The 25,849-nt window shown below is 48.8% G+C and overlaps 1 protein-coding gene across 3 annotated transcripts; it reads left to right on the top strand.

The window, feature by feature from the left end:
• The first annotated feature begins 15,378 nt into the window (after positions 1-15,378).
• On the top strand, positions 15,379-21,593 carry LOC133339155 (putative zinc finger protein 286B). Of its 3 annotated transcripts, none has more exons than XM_061547295.1 (3): positions 15,379-15,717; positions 16,275-16,409; positions 17,419-21,593. In XM_061547295.1, exon 3 carries the CDS (start codon positions 17,522-17,524, stop codon positions 18,440-18,442), a length of 921 nt encoding a protein of 306 aa, XP_061403279.1. In that variant the 5' UTR covers positions 15,379-15,717; positions 16,275-16,409; positions 17,419-17,521; the 3' UTR covers positions 18,443-21,593. The 3 variants fall into 3 exon arrangements, with proteins under 3 accessions (XP_061403279.1, XP_061403280.1, XP_061403281.1); XM_061547296.1 differs by having other exon boundaries at positions 15,379-15,811; XM_061547297.1 differs by lacking the exon at positions 16,275-16,409.
• The last annotated feature ends 4,256 nt before the right edge of the window (positions 21,594-25,849 follow it).

The raw sequence follows: 25,849 nt of genomic DNA, 5'->3' as shown, positions 1-25,849 counted from the left end.
ACCGACAAAACGCCAGTAATTAAGGGCAGGAGGTTGGCGTCAGGGAGGCGCGAGATGGGGGGTGATGATAAGGGATTAATGAGGGCAACAGGCGCCATGCTGGCGGCGGCTTAAGGACTCAGAATGAGGAGGGATATATAAGCGGGAGTGTGCGTGAGTAGGGGGGAGTTGCCAGGAACCAAGAGTAAAGACATCTTGCCGCTGCCGCTCAAGCCATCAACGAGACCTCAACCCTCACACCGTCGCCGGGTGGGTGTTGGCTGAATACCCTGCCCGGGACAGACAGGTGAGCGGGGATTGAGGCTACGCAGGTGAGGGCACTGGTGGAGATGGAGAGTTGTGGAGTTGCTGTGTGCAGAGTCGCTGAGTTCAAAGTTGCTGTGTGCAGTGTCGCTGAGTTCAGAGTTGCTGTGTGCAGTGTCGCTGAGTTCAGAGTTGCTGTGTGCAGTGTCGCTGAGTGCGGAGTTGCTGTGTGCGGAGTCGCTGAGTGCGGAGTTGTGTGCAGAGTCGCTGAGTGCGGAGTTGCTGAGTGCAGAGTTGCTGAGTGCAGGATAGGTGAGGTGCAGAATAGATGAGAGCGGGAAGAAGTCAAGTGTATGTGACTGTAACGATAGATATAAGAGTGCCTAGAACTGGCACGAAAACAGGAGAAATAAAGTGTAAGCAGGTGACTTGTTACTACGTGTCGGTGTGAGTAACTTTTAAAGACACTATAGAGTTAGTAGATACTGCTATAGAGTCAATAGATACTATTGTAGTGACATAGGAAAAAAAAAAGGATTTTTTTTTCATTAAATCACGACGTTTTGGAGCAAAATTACTGTATCAAGTGAAGAGAGCTCTAAGAGACACGATATTATATACAGGTTAGGGGGGGGAGCCAGGATGGGCCATGCGGGGGGGGGGGGGGCTGAGTTAAGCCGCCTTTTGTTATGCTGCAGGGGATTTACCTACGTGACTTTACCGAGTATGGACCCTTGCAGTCACGAAAACTTTAAATCTAGAATTAGTGACATTAGTGACACTTAGCAGCATAGCGTTTGTTGCTGGCAGGGAAGGGGATCTGCAGTTACAGCAGCCCTGACAGCAGGTTACGTGACAGACCAGAGAAAGAGAGATATAGGGGAAAGGTTACAGAAGGGGCACGTGGGGGAAGCCCGGGGAACCCGCTAGTAGGTTCTAGAGAGGGGGCGTGGCAGGGGCGGAGCGAGGCCACACTGGGAGCATGAAAGGGGGCCCCGAGCAAGAGCTTGGGGCTGTCGTTTGGAGTGGGATCCCGTCGTGCTGCTGGAGTCTGTGTCGCCGTCTCCGTCTTAACCATATCGGTGTCATCAGTCTGGCAGTCTGCCAGCTGTCCTGACTGGGAGTTGGAGTTACTAAACTTGATTTGAAGCTTTCATGACTGCAGGAATTACTCGTTGGTTTTTTCGGTAAAGTCACGTAGAAAGAAAATAAATTAAATAATAGAATACGACGTTCCGATTGCAACACAAGCAATCGTCATCAGGTAAGAATGAATGAGAAAACAAACCCATGACATGTCCGGCACCAGAAGACCGGTTTCTGGAGATGACGATGACCCAACGTGAGCAACAAATGGCTTCAACCACGATGGGTGAACGAAGCAACGACGGCGGCCCTGACAGATACAAACACACTGCGGATGCAAAACTTCAACAATTGTGACAGGGCCCTGCCATGGTTTGTGGAGCTTGGACGAGGTGCCAACAGACACTTGCGGGCAGTGAAGCCATGCCCTATCACCCACAGACCATGGCATGTCACCCTTGGACCTCCGAGCACAACGTTCATTGCGAGCCTGGGTCTTGGAGGTGTAGTGACATAGAACGGTCACTACTGTGTCGGCCCGTATGAGGGCTGGGGGCCCCAAGGGGATGCCTGGGGGGTCACGTGGTGGAGGGACCCGGACCTTCCCAGAGGTGAGGGAAGGGAGGCGTGGCCTGGGAAGGGAGGCGTGGCCTGGACTGAGCCAACCACGCCTGGGCGGAGCCGGCCACGCCAGAGCATATATAAGCGTGGTGTGAACGCAGATCGAGGCTGTTGTACTCCGAAGTGAAGACATCATCGGTCCTCAAGTCCCGGGTCGTCGTCCTGGACCAGGCAGGCCGTTGCCTACCTGGTCCAGTCTGTGTCGTGTTCCAGAGTGTTAGTGAGTTGAGGAAGGTGGTCACCACCTCATGTACAGTTTTATATTACTTACCGTTTAATAAATAGTGTTGCCTCCAAGCTGCGTGTGTGTGCACCTAATTCGAACCCACTACATTTGGTGTCAGAAGTTGTGGAAATATAAATATTGCTAGGTGTTATCCTAGGGAAGTAAAATGGGCACACGAAAAACAAATACAAAACTCACCTGGACGCCTTCGTACGACGGGGACGGTGTGACGACCATCCTTCGGACAGCCCCGGGGATGGCAGCCCCGGTGACAGAGAGAGAGAGATGGCGCTGCACGCGGAGCGGCGGGACTGGCATCGCACCGCTGCTTCGCCGCCATCGGGAACGGAGCGATGGAGCCGTGGGGAGAAGACACCGTCGTCACTGCGGGGGCTGGCGGGGGATGCCCGGGCATGCGGGCCACGCGGTGGGGCCGCCAACTCGGCGGCTGGTCGGGGCGCTGTTCCCGCCAAAACGCCGCTCCCGCCAACTCGGCGGCTGGTCGGGGCGCTGTTCCCGCCAAAACGCCGCTCCTGCTGCCGAAATGCCGCTCCCGCCGACATCAACGCCTGTGGAGGGGGAGTTCCACACGTCGGCTGGCACCCCCGTCTTCTGCTCGAGCGCGAGAGGGTGGATGGGTTCGCAAGAGCAGGCCGTATTCACCATGCGAGATTCTTCGGAGCGTCCCAGTGCTCCACCTTGCCGCCCTCCGCTATTCACAGTCGCCAGGCGAGTCAGGACATGACAAGCACCCGGCCCCAAGAAAAATAATAATAACTTTACCCATCTTGCGTGTGCCGGGTTGCGATCGCGTGTGTTTTTTTTACTCGCTGGTTTGCGGAGCGTGTTCGTCCGGTTGTGTGCGTGATAAATTGGCGCGGCGTCCATGCGGGTGTCTGCTTGTAGCAGTGTTGTTGTTAATTACGGCGTCGAGATCGGTATCTTCTGGGTGTAGTTAATGATTAATTCGTTGTTGGGTGTCCCGAGCTCCGTTGATATCCTGTAGGTTGCCGTGTTAATGACTCGTGTTGTTACATCGTTTTATTGCGAAATCGCCATTGTTATTGTGTATACTGTATGGAGTTTCGCTCGTGATTGTCACGTGTAACTGTCAGAAACTTTGATCGTCATTGTTGCCAAGGTACAGACCGTATGGAGCTTTGCTTGAAATTGCTAACAGTGTATGGACTGTTGGGTACTTGCTTGTAATTATTTACTATGTACGGATTGTCTGGAGTATTGATTGTGTGTGTTGCCATGTGGGGACTGGATGGAGCATTGCTCCATATGATTGACTGTACGAACTTCGTAAAATGCATATACTGTATTCATCAATTCGGCGATTCTTGACGTTTGTGTCTAGTTTTTTTGCTCTCAAAATTCGAATGCCCTGAGTCCCATGGTTAATGTTGAAGGGGATTTTGAAATGACAGGTTCGGTTTGTTTCAAACTCACTTGTTGGTTCCTGTTCGTTGTTGAACAGATGATGTCTTTTGTGTGGGAATGCCCCTTGTGTTCTACATAGATCGGGGGTGCGTTTCCGTTAATTGCCGTCAAATTTCGTTTCTCTCTCCACTCGGGTGGTACAGCTGCATGCTGCAATGCGAGTCTCGGAGATGATGTGTACGGATACGGGATGTGAGGTGTATTGTTGTGACCATTGAATATTCGGGATCGTCACAAATTGTGCGTACCTGTTCGCCATTGGATCAGTTCTGTGGGGGATCATAATTCAAATTGTATGTGTTGTGATGGTGTTAAATTGCGATGGTGACATGCTGCCAGGGATTTGGAATTGTGGTGCTGGCTGTCACCTATCTTGGGGCGCAGATCCTGATCAGGATGGCTCAGTGAGTGTTGCGTGTCTAACACGAACATTGTGGTCCCGTCATGCTAGGGCTTACGGCTTGACCTGACAGCCCGGAGATTGAAACACTCCGTGGCATGTCTAGCCTAGTGGGCTGTGCGCTCACATGGCTCGGAGAGTGTGGTCCCGTCATGCAATGGCTGACGGCTTGACCTGACAGCCCGGAGATTGAAACACTCCGTGGCATGTCTAGCCTAGTGGGCTGTGCGCTCACATGGCTCGGAGAGTGTGGTCCCGTCATGCTATGGCTGACGGCTTGACCTGACGGCCCGGAGAGTGAGACACTCCGAGGCGCGTTGAAACAGTGGGCTGGAGATTCGTAGTGTTCAGGTGGAGTTGTCCCGTTACGTTGGGACTGTATCCCTCAGTTGTTAGGGTGCATGTTGTGCAGTGAGTGAACGATGGGTCGTCTCAGCTCGGTCGGTACAGCTATATGCTGCGGTGCGAGTCTTGGAGAGAGACTGGGTTAAAATCCCCCCGATATGGCCGACGCGTGCTACTTGTTGTGACGCCGCGTCGGACAGGCGGTGGGGTGGTAACATGGAAATTCCCCCCCCCCCCCGATATGGCCGACGTGCACGGTTTTAGGATGGAGACGCCACGTCTGAAAGGCGGGGGGGGTGCTAACGGGTGACTGTCATGTCCGAAGAGCGGAGGCGAGTGTTCGTTGAATGATGCCTCAGGAGGGTTTGTTTCTCGTCACAGGAGGCAGTATCTACCTGGCACCTTGGAGTCGGCGGTTATGCCGACCGGCTATGGACTGGGGGGGGGAGTGGAGCATGCGTCAGCTACTCCTGCTCCTCCTGTTCTTGACTCCTGGGGGGAGGGGCCGTGCCCTTTGGGCCGCTTCTGGTTCCCCAGGCCCGGCCACATGGACTCGTTGAAGACTGGCTGCTCTACATGCCTCTCAGACTCCTTGCTCATTGCCTACGCTGTCGTTCCAATGGCCACACTCACATGTCGGTGCATGCGTGATTCTCACGGGGGGGGGCTGTGCTGGAGCGTAAGTGGGTTAGCCAGTTTTCATGTATATTTGTTGTTAATTCCCCGTGTTCTATGCGGTTCCCTTCCTTTTACCCTCGTCGATTCTGTATATATTACGTGATTGTATTTCTTATCGGTCGCCGGTCATTTATTGATGTTGCTGGTTCGGAGGCACACCTTTTCGATGTTCCACAGTTGTGTTACAGCCGGGGATGGCTGGGTGTTTATACAGGGGGGGGGGGTGATGTAGTGACATAGAACGGTCACTACTGTGTCGGCCCGTACGAGGGCTGGGGGCCCCAAGGGGGTGCCTGGGGGGTCACGTGGTGGAGGGACCCGGACCTTCCCAGAGGTGGGGGAAGGGAGGCGTGGCCTGGGAAGGGAGGCGTGGCCTGGACTGAGCCAGCCACGCCTGGGCGGAGCCGGCCACGCCAGAGCAGATATAAGCGTGGTGTGAACGCAGATCGAGGCTGTTGTACTCCGAAGTGAAGACATCATCGGTCCTCAAGTCCCGGGTCGTCGTCCTGGACCAGGCAGGCCGTTGCCTACCTGGTCCAGTCTGTGTCGTGTTCCAGAGTGTTAGTGAGTTGAGGAAGGTGGTCACCACCTCATGTACAGTGTTATATTACTTACCGTTTAATAAATAGTGTTGCCACCAAGCTGCGTGTGTGTGCACCTAATTCGAACCCACTACATTTGGTGTCAGAAGTTGTGGAAATATAAATATTGCTAGGTGTTATCCTAAGGAAGTAAAATGGGCACACGAAAAACAAATACAAAACTCACCTGGACGCCTTCGTACGACGGGGACAGTGTGACGACCATCCTTTGGACAGCCCGGGGATGGCAGCCCCGGTGACAGAGAGAGAGAGATGGCGCTGCACGCGGAGCGGCGGGACTGGCATCGCACCCCTGCTTCGCCGCCATCGGGAACGGAGCGATGGAGCCGTGGGGAGAAGACACCGTCGTCACTGCGGGGGCTGGCGGGGGATGCCCGGGCATGGGGCCACGCGGTGGGGCCGCCAACTCGGCGGCTGGTCGGGGCGCTGTTCCCGCCAAAACGCCGCTCCCGCCAACTCGGCGGCTGGTCGGGGCGCTGTTCCCGCCAAAACGCCGCTCCTGCTGCCGAAATGCCGCTCCCGCCGACATCAACGCCTGTGGAGGGGGAGTTCCACACGTCTGCTGGCACCCCCGTCTTCTGCTCGAGCGCGAGAGGGTGGATGGGTTCGCAAGAGCAGGCCGTATTCACCATGCGAGATTCTTCGGAGCGTCCCAGTGCTCCACCTTGCCGCCCTCCGCTATTCACAGTCGCCAGGCGAGTCGTGACATGACAAGCACCCGGCCCCAAGAAAAATAATAATAACTTTACCCATCTTGCGTGTGCCGGGTTGCGATCGCGTGTGTTTTTTTAACTCGCTGGTTTGCGGAGCGTGTTCGTCCGGTTGTGTGCGTGATAAATTGACGCGGCGTCCATGCGGGTGTCTGCTTGTAGCAGTGTTGTTGTTAATTACGGCGTCGAGATCGGTATCTTCTGGGTGTAGTTAATGATTAATTTGTTGTTGGGTGTCCCGAGCTCCGTTGATATCCTGTAGGTTGCCGCGTTAATGACTCGTGTTGTTACATCGTTTTATTGCGAAATCGCCATTGTTATTGTGTATACTGTATGGAGTTTCGCTCGTGATTGTCACGTGTAACTGTCAGAAACTTTGATCGTCATTGTTGCCAAGGTACAGACCGTATGGAGCTTTGCTTGAAATTGCTAACAGTGTATGGACTGTTGGGTACTTGCTTGTAATTATTTACTATGTACGGATTGTCTGGAGTATTGATTGTGTGTGTTGCCATGTGGGGACTGGATGGAGCATTGCTCCATATGATTGACTGTACGAACTTCGTATATTGGATATACTGTATTCATCAATTCGGCGATTCTTGAAGTTTGTGTCTAGTTTTTTTGCTCTCAAAATTCGAATGCCCTGAGTCCCATGGTTAATGTTGAAGGGGATTTTGAAATGACAGGTTCGGTTTGTTTCAAACTCACTTGTTGGTTCCTGTCCGTTGTTGCACAGATGATGTCTTTTGTGTGGGAATGCCCCTTGTGTTCTACATGGATCGGGGGTGCGTTTCCGTTAATTGCCGTCAAATTTCGTTTCTCTCTCCACTCGGTTGGTACAGCTGCATGCTGCAATGCGAGTCTCGGAGATGATGTGTACGGATACGGGATGTGAGGTGTATTGTTGTGACCATTGAATATTCGGGATCGTCACAAATTGTGCGTACCTGTTCGCCATTGGATCAGTTCTGTGGGGGATCATAATTCAAATTGTATGTGTTGTGATGGTGTTAAATTGCGATGGTGACATGCTGCCAGGGATTTGGAATTGTGGTGCTGGCTGTCACCTATCTTGGGGCGCAGATCCTGATCAGGATGGCCCAGTGAGTGAAGCGTGTCTAACACGAACATTGTGGTCCCGTCATGCTAGGGCTTACGGCTTGACCTGACAGCCCGGAGATTGAAACACTCCGTGGCATGTCTAGCCTATTGGGCTGTGCGCTCACATGGCTCGGAGAGTGTGGTCCCGTCATGCAATGGCTGACGGCTTGACCTGACAGCCCGGAGATTGAAACACTCCGTGGCATGTCTTGCCTAGTGGGCTGTGAGCTCACATGGCTCGGAGAGTGTGGTCCCGTCATGCTATGGCTGACGGCTTGACCTGACGGCCCGGAGAGTGAGACACTCCGAGGCGCGTTGAAACAGTGGGCTGGAGATTCGTAGTGTTCAGGTGGAGTTGTCCCGTTACGTTGGGACTGTATCCCTCAGTTGTTAGGGTGCATGTTGTGCAGTGAGTGAACGATGGGTCGTCTCAGTTCGGTCGGTACAGCTATATGCTGCGGTGCGAGTCTTGGAGAGAGACTGGGTTAAAATCCCCCCGATATGGCCGACGCGTGCTACTTGTTGTGACGCCGCGTCGGACAGGCGGTGGGGTGGTAACATGGAAATTCCCCCCCCCCCCCGATATGGCCGACGTGCACGGTTTTAGGATGGAGACGCCACATCTGAAAGGCGGGGGGGTGCTAACGGGTGACTGTCATGTCCGAAGAGCGGAGGCGAGTGTTCGTTGAGTGATGCCTCAGGAGGGTTTGTTTCTCGTCACAGAAGGCAGTATCTACCTGGCACCTTGGAGTCGGCGGTTATGCCGACCGGCTATGGACTGGGGGGGGGGAGTGGAGCATGCGTCAGCTACTCCTGCTCCTCCTGTTCTTGACTCCTGGGGGGAGGGGCCGTGCCCTTTGGGCCGTTTCTGGTTCCCCAGGCCCGGCCACATGGACTCGTTGAAGACTGGCTGCTCTACATGCCTCTCAGACTCCTTGCTCATTGCCTACGCTGTCGTTCCAATGGCCACACTCACATGTCGGTGCATGCGTGATTCTCACGGAGGGGGCTGTGCTGGAGCGTAAGTGGGTTAGCCAGTTTTCATGTATATTTGTTGTTAATTCCCCGTGTTCTATGCGGTTCCCTTCCTTTTACCCTCGTCGATTCTGTATATATTACGTGATTGTATTTCTTATCGGTCGCCGGTCATTTATTGATGTTGCTGGTTCGGAGGCACACCTTTTCGATGTTCCACAGTTGTGTTACAGCCGGGGACGGCTGGGTGTTTATACAGGGGGGGGGGTGATGTAGTGACATAGAACGGTCACTACTGTGTCGGCCCGTACGAGGGCTGGGGGCCCCAAGGGGGTGCCTGGGGGGTCACGTGGTGGAGGGACCCGGACCTTCCCAGAGGTGGGGGAAGGGAGGCGTGGCCTGGGAAGGGAGGCGTGGCCTGGACTGAGCCAGCCACGCCTGGGCGGAGCCGGCCACGCCAGAGCAGATATAAGCGTGGTGTGAACGCAGATCGAGGCTGTTGTACTCCGAAGTGAAGACATCATCGGTCCTCAAGTCCCGGGTCGTCGTCCTGGACCAGGCAGGCCATTGCCTGCCTGGTCCAGTCTGTGTCGTGTTCCAGAATGTTAGTGAGTTGAGGAAGGTGGTCACCACCTCATGTACAGTGTTATATTACTTACCGTTTAATAAATAGTGTTGCCTCCAAGCTGCGTGTGTGTGCACCTAATTCGAACCCACTAAATTTGGTGTCAGAAGTTGTGGAAATATAAATATTGCTAGGTGTTATCCTAGGGAAGTAAAATGGGTACACGAAAAACAAATAAAAAACTCACCTGGACGCCTTCGTACGACGGGGACGGTGTGACGACCATCCTTCGGACCGCTCCGGGGATGGCAGCCCCGGTGACAGAGAGAGAGAGATGGCGCTGCACGCGGAGCGGCGGGACTGGCATCGCACCGCTGCTTCGCCGCCATCGGGAACAGAGCGATGGAGCCGTGGGGAGAAGACACCGTCGTCACTGCAGGGGCTGGCGGGGGATGCTCGGGCATGCGGGCCACGCGGTGGGGCCGCCAACTCGGCGGCTGGTCGGGGTGCTGTTCCCGCCAAAACGCCGTTCCTGCCAACTCGGCGGCTGGTCCGGGCGCTGTTCCCGCCAAAACGCCGCTCCTGCTGCCAAAATGCCGCTCCCGCCGACATCAACGCCTGCGGAGGGGGAGTTCCACACGTCGGCTGGCACCTCCGTTTTCTGCTCGAGCGCGAGAGGGTGGATGGGTTAGCAAGAGCAGGCCGTATTCACCATGCGAGATTCTTCGGGGCGTCCCAGTGCTCCACCTTGCCGCCCTCCGCTATTCACAGTCGCCAGGCGAGTCGTGACATGACAAGCACCCGGCCACAAGAAAAATAATAATAACTTTATCCATCTTGCGTGTGCCGGGTTGCGATCGCGTGTGTTTTTTTTACTCGCTGGTTTGCGGAGCGTGTTTGTCCGGTCGTCCTGGACCAGGCAGGCAACGGCCTGCCTGGTCCAGTCTGTGTCGTGTTCCAGAGTGTTAGTGAGTTGAGGAAGGTGGTCACCACCTCATGTACAGTGTTATATTACTTACCGTTTAATAAATAGTGTTGCCTCCAAGCTGCGTGTGTGTGCACCTAATTCGAACCCACTACAGAGGTATTAAATTTGGCGGCTTCCTGTGCCCCGGAAACCCGGCGAAGGGACTCCTGGACATACTCTGGAAGAGTCGTTTTCCGAGGCATGACTGGGCAGCCCAATTGAACATCCACTGGTGGCACGTTCTCCCTTCCGTACATGAGGAAAAACGGTGAGAACCCCGTGGATGCGTGTGGCATCATCCGGTACACAGAGAGGATGCTAGGTATCTGAAAATCCCAGTCGACCTGCCTTTCATTGATTGTTTGGCACAGCATGGCGAACAGGGTAGGATTCAGTCGCTCAACCATACCATCCTTCTGAGGATGGTAGGGTGACGTACTAATCTTCCTGGTCCCCAAGGCATCGCAAACGTCGCGCAACTATTTGGAAGAAAAGTTCCTACCCTGATCGGTGAGTAACTTCTCCGGTGCCCCTTTATCCATCACGTATCCGTTTACGAAAGTGTCCACAATAGACACGCCGATTGATCTGGCAGGGGCCAAGCCACAGGCCAAAGAGAAAAATATTCGACGCCCACGAGGAGAAATTTGTTCTTGCGAGGTGTAACAGGAAACAGACCCAACACTTCGAGGGCAACCAACTCATTGATGCGCGTGACAGAAATGGATTGCAAGGGCAGAATGTAACGTTGCCGGGGAGATTTTCTCCTGCCACGATCGGGGCATGTTCGGAGCGCACAAGTGACATCCGACATCATACCAGGCCTAAAATAATCCTTCTACCCTGCGCGGCCAATCGGGCACCTACCTTTCGATTTTCAACTGATGCCCCGCCCTTACCTGGAACGATATCCTCCGGTGTGCCTTCAGTCATTGTTTACGCACCCGCCCTCCCCCACCTCCCCCCCAACCAGTTTGGTCAGGGTGGCCATCCCGCAGAATACACAATTTCAATCGGTCCAGGAATTTCCCTCCCATCTCCTCTCATGCGCTGTTCGCTGGGTGTTTGCCCCGAGGCCCTATCCCCCGGTGCTGTGAGTGTTCTCATTGCGGTTTGCTCGGTGAGCCTCGTCGTGCCCATACAATTCTAAGCTAATTCACGGGGGCCGCAAAGCAATTCGGACTGGGGGGGTCGGCCAATCTCCTGGCACTGGGAAACCGTGGGACATCCCTGCTAGGGGCCCCTCGGGTAAAAACCCATGGTACCAGGTGACACCCCACGAGACCCTACGTGGGTGCGTGTATGTGTTTAGTGGGGGTGTGCGTGCATTCGTGTGGCGGGGTGCGAGGGGATAGCAGTGCCGGCGGAGTTGCTCCGTTGCTGTGGCACCACAGGTGCTTTAGGGTGCACGGAGGTGTGACGTAATAAATAAATAACCAAAAATAGCACTAAATTGATAATTAAACTACTTTAAAGGCGATGGACGTGAAATTGGAATAGCGCTGGCTCACCACGGGGCTTTTGGCGTGCTACCTGGGTGCTTTTTTTAAACCTAAATCCCACGGTTCGTGAGCCAAATCCCTCGCAAGTGTCGACCACACAGACAGACAAAAAATGCCTTTTGTAGTTTAGATTTAGCTAACCTGTCCCCCTCGTTAGGATTCGCGAGAGGAGAGTGACAGCACTTATCATGATGTGGACATTTATTGAAGTAAATCAGAAATATTCAATAAATTGTTCAGCTCGTGATTATTAATGAGGGGGGGGGGGTTGCCCCATGTGGAGTGACGTCACCCGCTAATGGTTATTGGGGAGGGGTTTGGCATGTAGAGTGACGTCACCCGCTCATGATTACTATTGAGGGAAGGGCCTCATGTGGAGTGACGTCACACATGGGACACACACGCACACATTCTTGGCTTATTATGTTAGTAACTAGCCTTTTGCCCGTCCAAGGACGGGTGTATTTCAGTAAATCTGAAACTAGCAAGTGAAAAGCAGACTGCGACGTGATATTCATTGCATTAATTTGTGTGCAATTTGTAAGGCAGCGGTGACAGACTTATTTCATTTAAAGGTTATAATCCCTTTTTCATCATGACGTCCTTTTTACTTCTATGTCTTAACAGCGTGACGGAGATTGCGTGACGTGAGGGTTCTGCCTTTGTAGTGAGGGTTTGAAATTGACGCTGAGGAGGGGGGAGGAGGCGCCTCGCCCCCCCACCCCCCATGTGGAGTGACGTCACCCGCGAATTATTCATGGGGGGGGGGTGTTCATTTTGAAGACGTAACCTCTTCATGATTATTGAGGGGGGCAGTTCGATGTGGAGTGACGTCACCTGCTCATGATTATTAATGGAGGGGGGTGCTACATGTGGAGTGATGTCACCTTATCATTATTAATGAGGGGGGGGGGGGTTCATGTGGAGGACGTCATCTGTTCATGATTATTAATGAGGGGGACTGGCTAACTTGGAGTGACGTCACGCGCGGGACACACAGACATTATTGGCTCATTATAGTAGTAAATGTGCAGGGAAAACAGGAGTACCTGTAGAAAAATCCACGCGACCACAGGGAGAGTCGGAGATACGCAAATTTCAAATATACAGCCGCAGGCGTCAGGTTCAGGATCGAACCCACGACCTCTTGTATACCAGCCCATGGAGACAACATCTCACCACCGAAGTACTGTACCCGAGCTCGATTCCCGACCACGGCCACCATCAGCAAATATCTGAACTGGTCATAAGCCTCCCCCTAGTTTTACTCATCCCCAATTAGTATGTGGAATGGTGTGTAAATGTCAACACTGGTAGGGAGACAAAGGCGACCGGGCGTGGTCATCACACCCAGACCCTTCTGGCGCGGAAATCGATTGAAGCAACTGAATCGATTGAAGCAACTGAGTCGATTGAAGCAACTGAGTCGTATTTTTCGATTTAAAGCTTTCGTGACTGCAGGGATTCATCTTCTTGGTTTTTTCGGTAAAGTTACAGTAGAAGGGAAGTAATAAAATAATAAAAATAAAACATAAAATAATTCTCACGACGTTTCGGCTAGAACGCAAGCAGCCGTCTTCAGGTGAAGAATGAGACACTGCCAAGCTAGGAGCTTATATATAAGCTGAGTTGGAGGTGGAAGAAGAGCGCCTTAACAAAAGAATGTGCATATCAAGAGGAATTTAGCATAGTCATGGAAAATGCATAGGAGGTGGGCGGGGGGGTTTCAAAGTCATATTATGCCCATGCATTATGCAGGATCAGCAGCACCAAAGGGAGGGGGCAGGGGGTAGCATTAACAAAGGGAGGGGATGTTAATAGTATGTAGAAGCAATGAAACATGTGAATGGGAGAACGGTGGCAGGAGACCCGCAGCGGAGCAAATAATGCATTCCCTGTGGAGAACACAAGATACACAGTTAATGCCAGTGAGTCGATTGAAGCAACTGAATCGATTAAAGCAACTGAGTCGATTGATGCAACAGAATCGACGGCTTGTGCACCAGATCTTATTTATTCATGATGTACTTAGAAAAAAATCCGCAGATTACCTGTTGGATCTCCTCTCTGTTTCAAAGAACAAATTTGACCTAACGTCTTCGCTCATTTACCAGCTTCACATTCCCTATTGCCGTACAAATACTGGAGGAAGGGCATTTGCTATTAATTCTAGATTTGAAGCTTTCGTGACTGCAAGGATTCATACTCTTAGGTTCTTTCGGTAAAGTCACGTAGGTAAAAGTAATAATAAAATAAAATAATAATAAATGAAAATAACTAAAATGCACGGCAGCTAAAGTTTAAACTTGGTTAATTACATCCTTCTTCAGGTGGGGACTGCGAAGCGTAAACACAACAGCTTAAGTGTGTCTAAGAGGTGGCTTTGACGAGGAGTTAAATCTTTTTTTACATGGTTATTAACATCTTTCCAATGATTGCTCAATTCGTACCCATCATCACGGTTGAAGTTATGTCTATAAACCAAGTTTAAACTTTAGCTGCCGTGCATTTTACTGCTAAACAGCCAGTTTATATTTACTCTCATAATCATATCCATATTGATTCTTTTAATTTTACAGTCATATCCAGCCTGATACACTACCATCACTAAGGAAAAAGTCTGATTTACAACAGTGTTTCATTCCCATTCGCCATTCAGCATCCAGGCACCGTACATGCATTGTACAAGCACCGTACATGCAGTGTACAAGCACCGTACATGCAGTGTACAAGCACCGAGATGGTTATCTCCCCCCCCCCCCCACTCATTGGCTCCTCCCTGCCCAGCACCCTATATAAAAACACGTCTTGAATAGCTTTCTTCACACGCTACAGTAATTTTACTGGAGCAGTTACACCTGATGACGGAGGCTTGTGTTGCTTCCGAAACGTCGTGATTTAAATTTCGATTTAAAGCTTTCGTGACTGCAGGGATTCCTCTTCTTGGTTTTACCGAAAGAACCAAGTCGTGATTTAATTTAGTTATTTTCATTTATTATTATTATTTTATAATTTTTTACCTACGTGACTTTACCGAAAGAACCTAAGAGCCTTTGCTATTGATGCCCCTAGGGTCTAGAATGCTATTGCCAATAAACTGCAACTTGAATCACTACCTGTGAGATCTTCACTCAACTACTATAGAGGAGTTGTACACCCCTAGCTGCCACTGCTATTCAGTGGCCTTAAATAAAATGTTTCGCTCCGGATGATCGCTGCAAAGTATGATCTGTGTTTTGATTTAGTGTGCTGATCTTAAAGGTGCATTGAAAATGTTGATACTCCGACTGATGCTCCTGCTGTGGTGGAGTGACTCATACAGCCAGCTATGGCTGCAGGGTTTGGTAGTACATGTTGTTTTCGTCGTTTATTGTGAAAAATTCGGTCACAGTTCCTATGATCACTGTTTCATTGCTTTTATGGCTTTATTTTTGGTGATTTCGAAAAGTTTTTTGGTTTGGCCATGTTTGTTTGTTGTAGTACAGAGTTAGACTGATGGCCTAAATCTAAGTGTTCTTGTAGTTGTTTGTGTTTGACTTGCATCCCCCTGGGATTTTTGCACACAGCGTTGGTGTACGGTGCTTTTTTCTGCACTATTTTGCTGTCTTTTCTTGGACTTTCTGTTTGCAAATAGTCACATAGTCACTTTAAGATTTTTCTTGTTCATGTTTTTGTTTTTTGTTTGTTGCGATTGCACCCGATTCAAGAGCCGAATGGCTCACAGGGCTATACCTAATAAATGAAACTAGAAACTTGAAAACTTGAAGCAACTGAGTCGATTCAAGCAACTCAGTCGATTGCAGCAACTGAATCGATTGAAACAACTGAATGGACTGAAGCAACGGAATCGATTCAAGGTAGCTGCAGACATTAAATAGAAAAGATGATTCTAACTCCTTGGTTTTTTCGGTCAAGTCACGTAGGTATAAAATAAAATAATATATTTTATTTTATACCTACGTGACTTTACCGAATAAAACCAAAGAGTATGGATCCCTGCAGTCACGAAAACTTCAAATCTAGAAAGATGATTCGACCCTGGAGTCGCTGACATTGATTAATCTGTCACTGTATCCGGGTTGTGTCTGGGCTCTGCGATTGTCTTTTTTCGTCTGGAATATTCTGACGTTCAGCCCCGCTTTTTAAAATAAAGCCGCGAGGTTTCCCGCCTTCGACCTCGCATCTCCTGCGCGCGGGTCGTGGCGGCTCGCCGTGGGTTTCCTGCCTCAGAGATCACGGAGACCGAGGTACTAGGCCCAAGCCACGGTGTTTCCTAGATTCCCTGCCCGGGACCGTGGTGCCCGAGCCCGGTTGGGAACGCGATTAGAAAGCACAGCAGAGGTTAGTGTCGGTGACTATAATGTATAATGTGCATAGGCATCGTTGGTTTGAATGAGTATTGTAGCTAAATAATTGCGATTAGAATGTGCCATGGTCTATCCACTGCTGAGTGAGTGTGGGCAAAGTGAGTAGTCGAGTGAGTGCTTTGGTGAGTGAGTAAGTGGATGAGTGAGTGCTTGAGTGAGTGAATGAGATCGTAAGTGGATGAGTGAGTGCTTTGGTGAGTGAGTAAGTGGATGAGTGAGTGCTTGAGTGAGTGAGTGAGATGGTAAGTGGATGAGTGAGTGCTTGGGTGAGTGAGTGAGATCGTAAGTGGATGAGTGAGTGTTTGGGTGAGTGAGTGAAATCGTAAGTGGATAATTTGAGTGATATCGTGGGTGAGTTGATTCATGGTGTGTGTTGGGTAAATTGAATGAGTGGGAGGGTGAGCATCTGCTTTTTGAATGATTGTGTCTGTGCCCAGCCTCTGCTTGTCCAAAGGAGCTTTTGCTGGCCGGATAAAAGTGGGGTGAACGGGCGCTGCACTGAAGGATGTTGAGTTGATTGGAATTGCCGGAGGGAAGAGGAGCGACGCTGACAACAACGAGGAAAGCGTCAGGTGGATAAAACGCAGAAACTTTGCACAGTAGGGAGCACAGGTGGTGCATCTGCCAGTCATCCCACACCGTCAACCCGTGGTACCTGGGTCTGTTATATACAGTATGTGTGTGTGTGTACTGTGAGTAGTGTGCTGTGTGTTAGCACCGTGGTGAACAGTGGTTGTATATGTGTGTGTGTACTGTGAGTAGTGTGCTGTGTGTTAGCATCGTGCATACCACAAACAATCACGTTGTTTTTCGTGTCAGTTCTCATTGCTGTTGTCAATAGCTACATTTATCAGAAAAGTCCATGTGACTTATTTAGGGATCTTTTCTTTTGTGCACGTGTAGATTGTGTACACGTTTCTGTATGGGAGGGATGGCGCATTGGCACACTACGCTATGACCCCGGCAGCCCGGGTTACATTCCCGCTCACGGTCAACACCAGTGACGATGATTTGAATCGGTTCTGGGCCTCACCTAGTTCGATTGTCTCAAATTCGTACCTGGTGCGGTGTGTAAACATCGTCACTTGGGAGACAAAGGCGGCCGGGCGTGGTGCTACCATCACGTGTGCTGAGCCAGCCTTCATAGGTCCTCACTAACAGCTCTTTCTCCTCGAGTCTGTGAAGGCTACATGGGATCTTTAGCTTTTATGTGTAATACGAGGAGCGGTCGTGGAGTTGTGTACTATGCTACAAATTCAGGGACCGGCGTCGATTCCCTCATGACCAACTTCTGTTGTGAATATCTGAAATGATCATGGGCCTCCCCTACATCTACTCAACCTTAATTGTGTCCGTAACACACTGGGGAGACAACGGCAGCCAAGCGTGGTGCTATCCACACCACCCTCTCAAGTTCAATGTCAGCTTTCATAGGTGCTCGCTAATAGCAGTTGCCTCAACAGTCTGTTCAGCCTATATGGGTGATTTTTGTGTATGTGCTGTGTATGTGCATACCACTGCAAGTCTGTGCCACTGCTGATATGTAATTTGTGTAACCTGATTTCTATCTGCATCTTCCAGTTCCTCTGTCGCGCTGCAGAAGCGAGCACATGGAGTGGATATAACTCGCCAGCCTGGCATTAATTGGCACCAATGTTCATACAGCACGGATCACAATGTCTGCATGAAGAAGCACCAGAGGGCACACACGGGAGAGAACCCATGCCAGTGCACTGTGTGTGGGAAGGCATTTGCACAGTCATCGCATCTTCATGATCACCAGAGAACACACATGGGGGAGAAGCCCTTCAAGTGCACTGTGTGTGAGAAGGCATTTGCAGAATTAGACCAAATACTCAAACATCAGCAAACACACAGGGGTGAAACACCCATAAAGTGCGCTCTGTGTGGGAAAACGTATGCAAAGTCATCACATCTTTACAGACACCAGACAACACACATGGATGAGAAGCCCTTCAAATGCACCGAGTGTGGGAAGTCATTTAAACGTTTTGAATCTCTTCAAAGGCACCAGAGAATACACACGGGCGAGAAGCCATTTAAATGCACTGTGTGTGGGAAGGCATTTCCACAGTCAATACATCTTACCAACCACCGAAGAACGCACACAGGCGAGAAACCATTCAAGTGCACTGTATGTGGGACGGCATTTGCACAATCGGGAGATCTTGTCAAACATCAGCGAATACACACGGGTGAAAAGCCTTTCAAGTGCACTGTGTGTGGGAAGGCATTTGCACGGTCAGAAGTCCGAACCAAACATGAGAAGATCCACAAGAAGAGGAAGGTGAAATCGACTTGTGCAAATCAAAGTGTTGCAAAGAGATCCTCTCTCGTGAAACAAGAAGCAGAAGAAAATCCCAGTTTCACAACTTGGCCAGAAGTGAAGGTCAAATGTGAAGATGAAGATTTGACTCCAGTGCTGGACATCCAGGTCAATGGAGGCAGTGTGAAGCAGGAGGAGAACTCAGACGCCGAGAGAGAGCGAGGTGACCCCCAGCAGTTTGTCGATGTAGAGGTATGGGTGGACTACTTGAGTGATGCGAAGAAACCAGAAACACTTGTAGACTTTGATTCTGTGTAGTTTAACCAGGAGCTTGAGACTAAGACACTCCTAACAAATCACTGTATTCACTTCTCTCATTACAAGAATGCATGCAGCTATAGGCATCATTCAGTCAGAGATAGGCTCTCAGTAAATGTGTAATTCAGTGCAGTAGTGAAATATTGTCTCATTGCAAGATAGTAGGGGGTGCCGTTTTTGATCGTTTAGAATTTTAATATGATTGTGATATTTATTCTAGAGTTGAAGCTTTCGTGACTGCAAGGATTCATACTCTTAGGTTTTTTAGGTAAAGTCACGTAGGTAAAAATAAGTAAATAATAAAATAATACAGATAAAATTATAGATCACGACGTTTCGGAGGCAACACAAGTCTCCGTCATCAGGTGGGACCGTCACAGCTAAATTTACTGTATCAAGTGAGGCAAAATTCCAAGAGACAAGCTCTTAAATACAAGTTAAGGGGGAGGGAGGGGAAGGGCTTATCTGAATGTGGTAGCCAGTGCATGGAACATGTTGGGGGGGTGGGCGGGGCTAAAAGAGAACAATCGGTGTACCTCGACTTGGGGTTGTAACCGGTGTTGGCTGACAATCCAAATACAAAAAGGGCAGTACTGTTAAACGCTGGGGATGTCAACACTCGGTAAAGTAGAATAGTACCTGTCAAATAAGATGGTACAAATATGTGTAGTTAAATATTTTTTACATGGTTAATAACATCTTTCCAATTATTACTCAGTATGTACCGATCATCAAGGTTGAAGTTAAGTCTGTGTTTGTATATCTGGATGGCTTCGTGTACAAACTTTTGATGGTAGCCAGAAAGTTTGCAGAGCACCTTGGTCTCGGAAAAGACAATATCATGACCAATATCATGACTAAGGTGCTTTACCGAAAAAAACCTAAGAGTATGATTGTGATATATTTTTACTTTTGGAGTTGACATCTTGTAGTGATACAAAATAAATGGTTTTCTACTTAGTTCTATAATATTCTAATTGCCAATTGACTGATAATGTTATTAGAATGCTTGCAGCAAGTGTGTTTTGTTAGTGTGTGGAGCCCAGTATTGGATGAAGCCTCTCATTCGCCACACATCTGCTCTGGTGCCTGCATTGATATGTGGCAGGGATCTGTGTTCAGCATCGTTAAACCTCCGTGCGAGCCAGGTCCTTTTGCACAATGGTGGGGATAATGTCTCCCAACCGGACAGTACTGATGATCCCAATTAAACATGATTTATGTTCATAGGCAGGGATATGCGTTAATTGATGGGCTATAATAACATGGGAGCAGTATACCGTTGCAGTGGTGTCCTGCCTCTGCGTGAAGCTATACTGAACACTGACATTTCTGGATCATCTTAAAGAAAACGTCAGGAAATGTCAAGACACGCAACAACCTCCTTTACATATTTTTTTTGTATATGGGTAACCACTTACACACTCTTTATGTGGTACCCATGACACACAACACGAAGACAAATGACTCCCATATAGCCTCTAACAGATTTTAGGACAAGTGCTGTTAGCGAATAGCAATGATTGAAGCCGGCACCAGCACACGAGCAGATGGATGGCCATGACCACGCATTGCAACCTTTGTGTCCCCAGACACACTTGTACATACATTTTTTCTAATGGCTGATATAGATGCAACGCAACAACAACAATTTAACTTTCAGGTGGCCAAGTTAGCCACTCAAGCACACTGCCCCACACGCAGTCACTCCACTCAAAAATCACAGACACCATGCTGAAGTTCACCCACACACGCAGAAATCACACTACACCGATCTTGAATGAACTTCAGTTCAGTAAATATTCAGTGAGCAGCACCTAGCCTATCCCTATTCAATCCCTGGGTGTACCCTCACTTTACTTCTCACCTCGCAGACGCACTCACGGTGTCGCATGGACGCGGTGGGAGTCGGAGGGACGAGGGTATGAGAGGTCTCTACCTGGGGTCGAGTAGTAGCAGCACTCGCCAGCATGTCTCGGACGCTGCGAGCGGCTAGGAGTCGGAATCCAAAGATCCAGGGTCACGTGGTGTTATCCTGTGCGGCCAATTGGGCGCCTACCTTTTGATTTTAAACCGATGCCCCGCCCCAACCTGGAGCGTTGCGTGCCATTACTTCTTGATCCATTGTCTACGCCCCCGTCCTCCCCACCCGGACTCAACCGGTTTGATAGGGGTGGCCGTCCCGCGGAATACACAGCTGCAGTCGGTCCAGGAATTTTCCTCCCACCTCCTCTTATGTGCTGCTTGCGGAGTGTTTGCCCACGAGGCCCTATCTCCCTGTGCTGTGAGTGTATCATTGCGGTTAGCCCGGTGAGCTTCGTCGTGCCCATACAATTTTAAGCCAATTCACGGGGGCCGCAATGGAATTTGGCCTGGGGGGGTGGGGTCAGCCAATCTCCTGGCACTGGGAAACCGTGGGACATCCCCGCTAGGGGCCCCTCGGGTAAAAACCCATGGTACCAGGGACCCCCCCCCCCCCACACGTGGGTGCGTGTGTGTGTTTAGTGGGGGTGTGCATGCGTTCGTGTGGAGGGGTGCTAGGGGATGGCAGCGCCGGCAGAGTTGCTCCATTGCCGTGGCACCACATTGTCCACTGTGTAACCGGGAGTAATCCTGTGGTGTGCCTTTACAAAGACTGCGGCGGGGCCTTCAAAACAACAACACAGCTGAGCGAACTTGCCGAACGGGTACCAGCAGTTCTTTCTACAGCATTTGTTATAAAGTGTTAAATGTATGCATGGGTTTGTGTAAATGTGTTTGTTTTTTACTTATTATGCTTAGAATAACACTTAATGGTATTTTACATAGAATTGAAGCTTTCGTGTATGCAGGAATTACTATACTCATTGGTTCTTTCGGTAAAGTCACGTATGTAGAAATAAAATAAAATTTAAATAAATCACAAATAAAATAAATCACGACGTTTCGAACGCAACACAAGCGCTCCTCATCAGGTGAAAATTGGGCAAAACAGCGAGGGAATACACAGTGGGACATCACACAGCACACATAGAACGGCAAACTGCATGGAGGCAAATACAGCAAGAAGACAGGAAACGCGAACTCAACAAACCTTAGAAATATACGATGCAAACCAGCTGGCCAACAACACAGACACTAACTTGGTTGACCACGTATTTCAAAAGAATTACATTTTGTGTGCCTCTCCATGTGTGTATGTCTCTTGGTGTGGTGTTGCTCTGGTTGTCCCTCTGTGCTGCCCAAAACATCTTAACATATTTCGCTGTGTGTCTTCTCTACGTATGTATCTCTGCTACCTTGTACCTCGTGTCTGTTCACGAGTCCTTGTCCTCTGTTTACGTTGGTATGTTCAGCCCAGAAGATGACCACAAAATTTTACATTCTTTTGAAATACGTGGTCAACCAGGTTAGTGTCTAACTGTGTTGTTGGCCAACTGGTCTGCATCGCATTATGTTTCTAAGGTTTGTTGAGTTCTATGAAGACCGGTGCAGTGGCCAAAACATTCAAGATGTGCTCCTGCTCGAGAGAGGTCCTCCCCTGGCTGGTGTTTGTGCTGCTGCTACTGGGTTGTCTGGAGCCGGTGGAGTGGACTGCTGCTCGTCTTCCACCCACTTATCCTCCTGTGTTTTGAGCACATTGTCACTCAACCCATCAAACGCAATGTCATTGTCACTTCATTCATCACAGACAACACACTCCTATACTTTCTCAAACAATGGCAAATCCCATATTCTGTTCATTCGTTTCCTGTAATATACAATATTCTATCATGTCATAATATCGTTTGTTTATATTCTTTGGGTCTTTCGGTAAAGTCACGTAGATAGGTGACTTTACCGAAAGACCCAAAGAATATGAATTCCTGCAGCCACGAAAGCTTTAAGTAAGTCATGGTTTGTTTAATAAGGTCTCCACCAGTCACCCATAGTAAAAAAAAAATACTCATACACATGTATCACTACATACACATAAAACGCTGTTTAGGATAACACTTTATTACAAAATACATGTAAAATTATTAATATTCGTGATTTGAAGCTTTCGTGACTGCAGGAATCCATATTCTTTGTTTTTTTCGGTAAAGTCACGTAGGTAGAAAAATATTAGATCACGACATTTCGATCGCAACACAAGCATCCGTCTTCAGGTGTGGACAAAACAGCGAAAGAACAATCGCTTGAGTATGCCTAAGAGATGGCTGTGACGAGGGATTATATAGTAGGGGGGGAGCCAGGGTGAGTGTGGGGGCGGGGTGTGGGCTGGGAGGTGGGTATGGAGTTCAAACGAAAGCTTTGTGATGCAGGCGGCGGTTGAGCTGGTTAATAGGAAAGTTATTAAGAAATGAAAGCTAAATTAAATCACCAATACAATACACTAATATACAATACACTACTATACACTACACTGTACAATAAACTACACTACTATAGACTGCTATACATTACACTATTATACACTCCACAATACACTACTATACTCTACACTACACTATATACTACGATACTATAGACTACTATACACTACACTATTAAACAGTACACCATACACTGCTATACACTACTGTACACTACACTATACTATTATACACTACACTATACACTGCTATAACCTACGCAATACACTTATAAACTTTGCTACACAATACTAAACACTACACAATACACAACTATACCCGAAACACTACTATAGACTCCTATCCACTATACTTTAATACACTACACTATGCACTGGTATACACTCCACAATACACTACACTATATACTATAGAATACACTACACAATACACTAATATACAATACTATACACTACACTATTCACTACACTATACATTACTATACAATACACTACAACCAAAGAATAAGTTAATACACTACACTATACACTGCGGTAAACTACGTACTACATGACTATAAACTTTGTTACACAATACTAAACACTACACAATACACAACTATACAAAAAAACATTACTATAAACCCCTATCCACTATACTATAATACACTATGCACTGGTATACACTACACAATACACTACCATACACTAAACTACTATACACCACAGAATACCCTATACTATACACTACTATACAAAACACTACTATACACTACACTATCCACTACAATATACATTACTATACAATACACTACTATACACTACAACCAAAGAGTAAGTTAAGCCGATTAATGACCTTTGTTATGCTGCAAGGGAGTGGGCTAGGGCTGCTGGGGGAAGTACTAAGCTCCGCCAGCTCGAAACAACGCGCGGTAAATGTCCAAGTGATGGGAGTAAGCAGGACTTGGTGTCAAATGTCTTAGTGATGGTAGTGTGTAAAGCTGGGAGTAAAAGACTGGGAATATTGATATGAATATGAAAATAAATATAAACTGGCTGCCTTGCAGTAAACTACACGGCAGCTAAAGTTTAACTTGGTTAATTACATCCTTCCAATGATTGCTCAATTTGAATCCATCTCGGTTGAGGTTATGTCTATGTTTGTGTATCTGGATGGCTTCATGGACAAATCTCTGGTAGTATCCAGGAGGCTTGCAGAGTACTTTGGTATTGGAGAACACAATATCATGAGAGCCCGCAGTAGTTATAACAGTGGTCAGCCACGGCCGAAGAATTTGTTCTACCGTGTTTCAAATCTGACTTGTGCTCGCGAATGCGGTCATAAATGTCGCTTCGTTTCCCCGATATAACAATCACCACAGGTGCAACTCAGTTTGTAGACACCATGGTACTCAGGAATGACATCCTTTACGGATGGGATCAGATCACGGATTTTGTGTACTGTACTGAATCGGACCTGGATCTTGTGTTTGCTTAGAATTTTGGAAATCTTTTTGGTAACGCCTGCTATGTATGGCAACGTAATGATTTTTATCGGAGTCTCAGGGGGTTGTTTCTCCACGGTAGGAGAAACAGCTTGGTGGATAGCACGGTCCGAGTGTCCGTTCATCTTGAGAGCCAGATGTACATGTTCTAATTCACTGGCCAGGTGGTGTTGGTCAGAGATGCAGTGGGTCCTATGGTATAGTGTTTTGATGAGGGAATTCTTTTGTGCCGGATGGTGGTGAGAATCAGGCTTCAGGTAAGTATCTGTGTGGGTAGCCTTCCTGTAAACAGAATGTCCCAAAGAGCCATTGGGCCTCCTCTCAAACAGAACATCCAAGAATGGTAGCTTGCCATCCTTCTCCACTTCCATGGTGAATTTGATGGATGGGTGTATGGAGTTGATGTGGTCTAGAAATTGGTTCAATGCTGGGAGGCCATGTGGCCAAATGACGAAAGTGTCATCCACATATCTCTTCCACAGGGAAGGACGCAGGGTGGATGTCTGGATGGCGTCTGTTTCAAAATTTTCCATGAAAACATTGGCTATCACTGGTGACAAGGGAGAACCCATAGGGGTACCCTAATTTTGTTTGTAGAAGGTACCATTCCAGGTGAAGTACGTGTTGGTGAGGCAGTGCCTAACCAGCGCAGGGACTTAACACACCTGATCTGAACTCATCTCATGCTCACAAACCTCACCCTAAACTCACCTCACCCGATCCCACTTATTCACCCACTGACTCATTCAATCACTCACTCATTCACCCACCAACCATTGCACGTACTCATTAATTCAGTCACCCACCATCTCACTTACTCATTCACTCACCTTCTCACAACCAATGCTTACATCCACTCACTCACCACCATCTCGCTCATTCAAGCTCCAATAATAAGTGGAGGATCGATCTGGCCTCACCACGCTCTCAGACACTGATCTCAGCTGACAATCGTGTACTCTGTCTTTCCTGGGTTTAGTTTCAGCAAATTTTACTCCATCCAAACAGCTACTTCAGACAAGCATAGTGATGGGGCAAAGGTTGTGGAGCCAGTCTGGGTCTGACATGAATGAGATGTGAGTTTCATCAGCATATTGATGGCACCGAAGGCCATGACTCCGGATGAGATCACCTAATGGGCTAACATACACATTGAACAGTAGGGAGGATAGCCTTGAGGTACCCCGAATGGGGCAGGACCAACAGGAGAGGCACAAGGCCCCATAATGACCTGTTGGGTTATGTACTGAAGGAAGATGAGAGGTTCAGGCTGAGCTTCCCATTCCAGCGAGGGACTTAAGATGTATCAAATGCAGCAGACAGGTATTGTGTTACAAGGGCAGATATACACCCATTATCCATAGCCTAAAGGAGATCATCCTTTATGTAAATTAGCCGTCTGTGTCCCTTGCAGAGCTTTGAACCAGGATAGGGTTGGGTCCAAACATCGCGTCTGTTCACCACACAGAGACACGTAGACGAACCACACAGAGAATCAAAACAAGCATCTTTATTTATACTGGAGGAATCTCATGATCTATTAAGCATTTTTTCACAGATCTAGTAGGCGCGGGTCAGCAAAGTACA

This window comes from Lethenteron reissneri, unplaced genomic scaffold (genome assembly GCF_015708825.2).
Source record: "Lethenteron reissneri isolate LAM-NWPU_2019-01 unplaced genomic scaffold, ASM1570882v1 scaffold_1640, whole genome shotgun sequence".
NCBI lineage: Eukaryota > Metazoa > Chordata > Hyperoartia > Petromyzontiformes > Petromyzontidae > Lethenteron > Lethenteron reissneri.
Note: the sequence above shows the minus strand (reverse complement) of the source record. Positions and strands in the feature narration are given on the sequence as shown.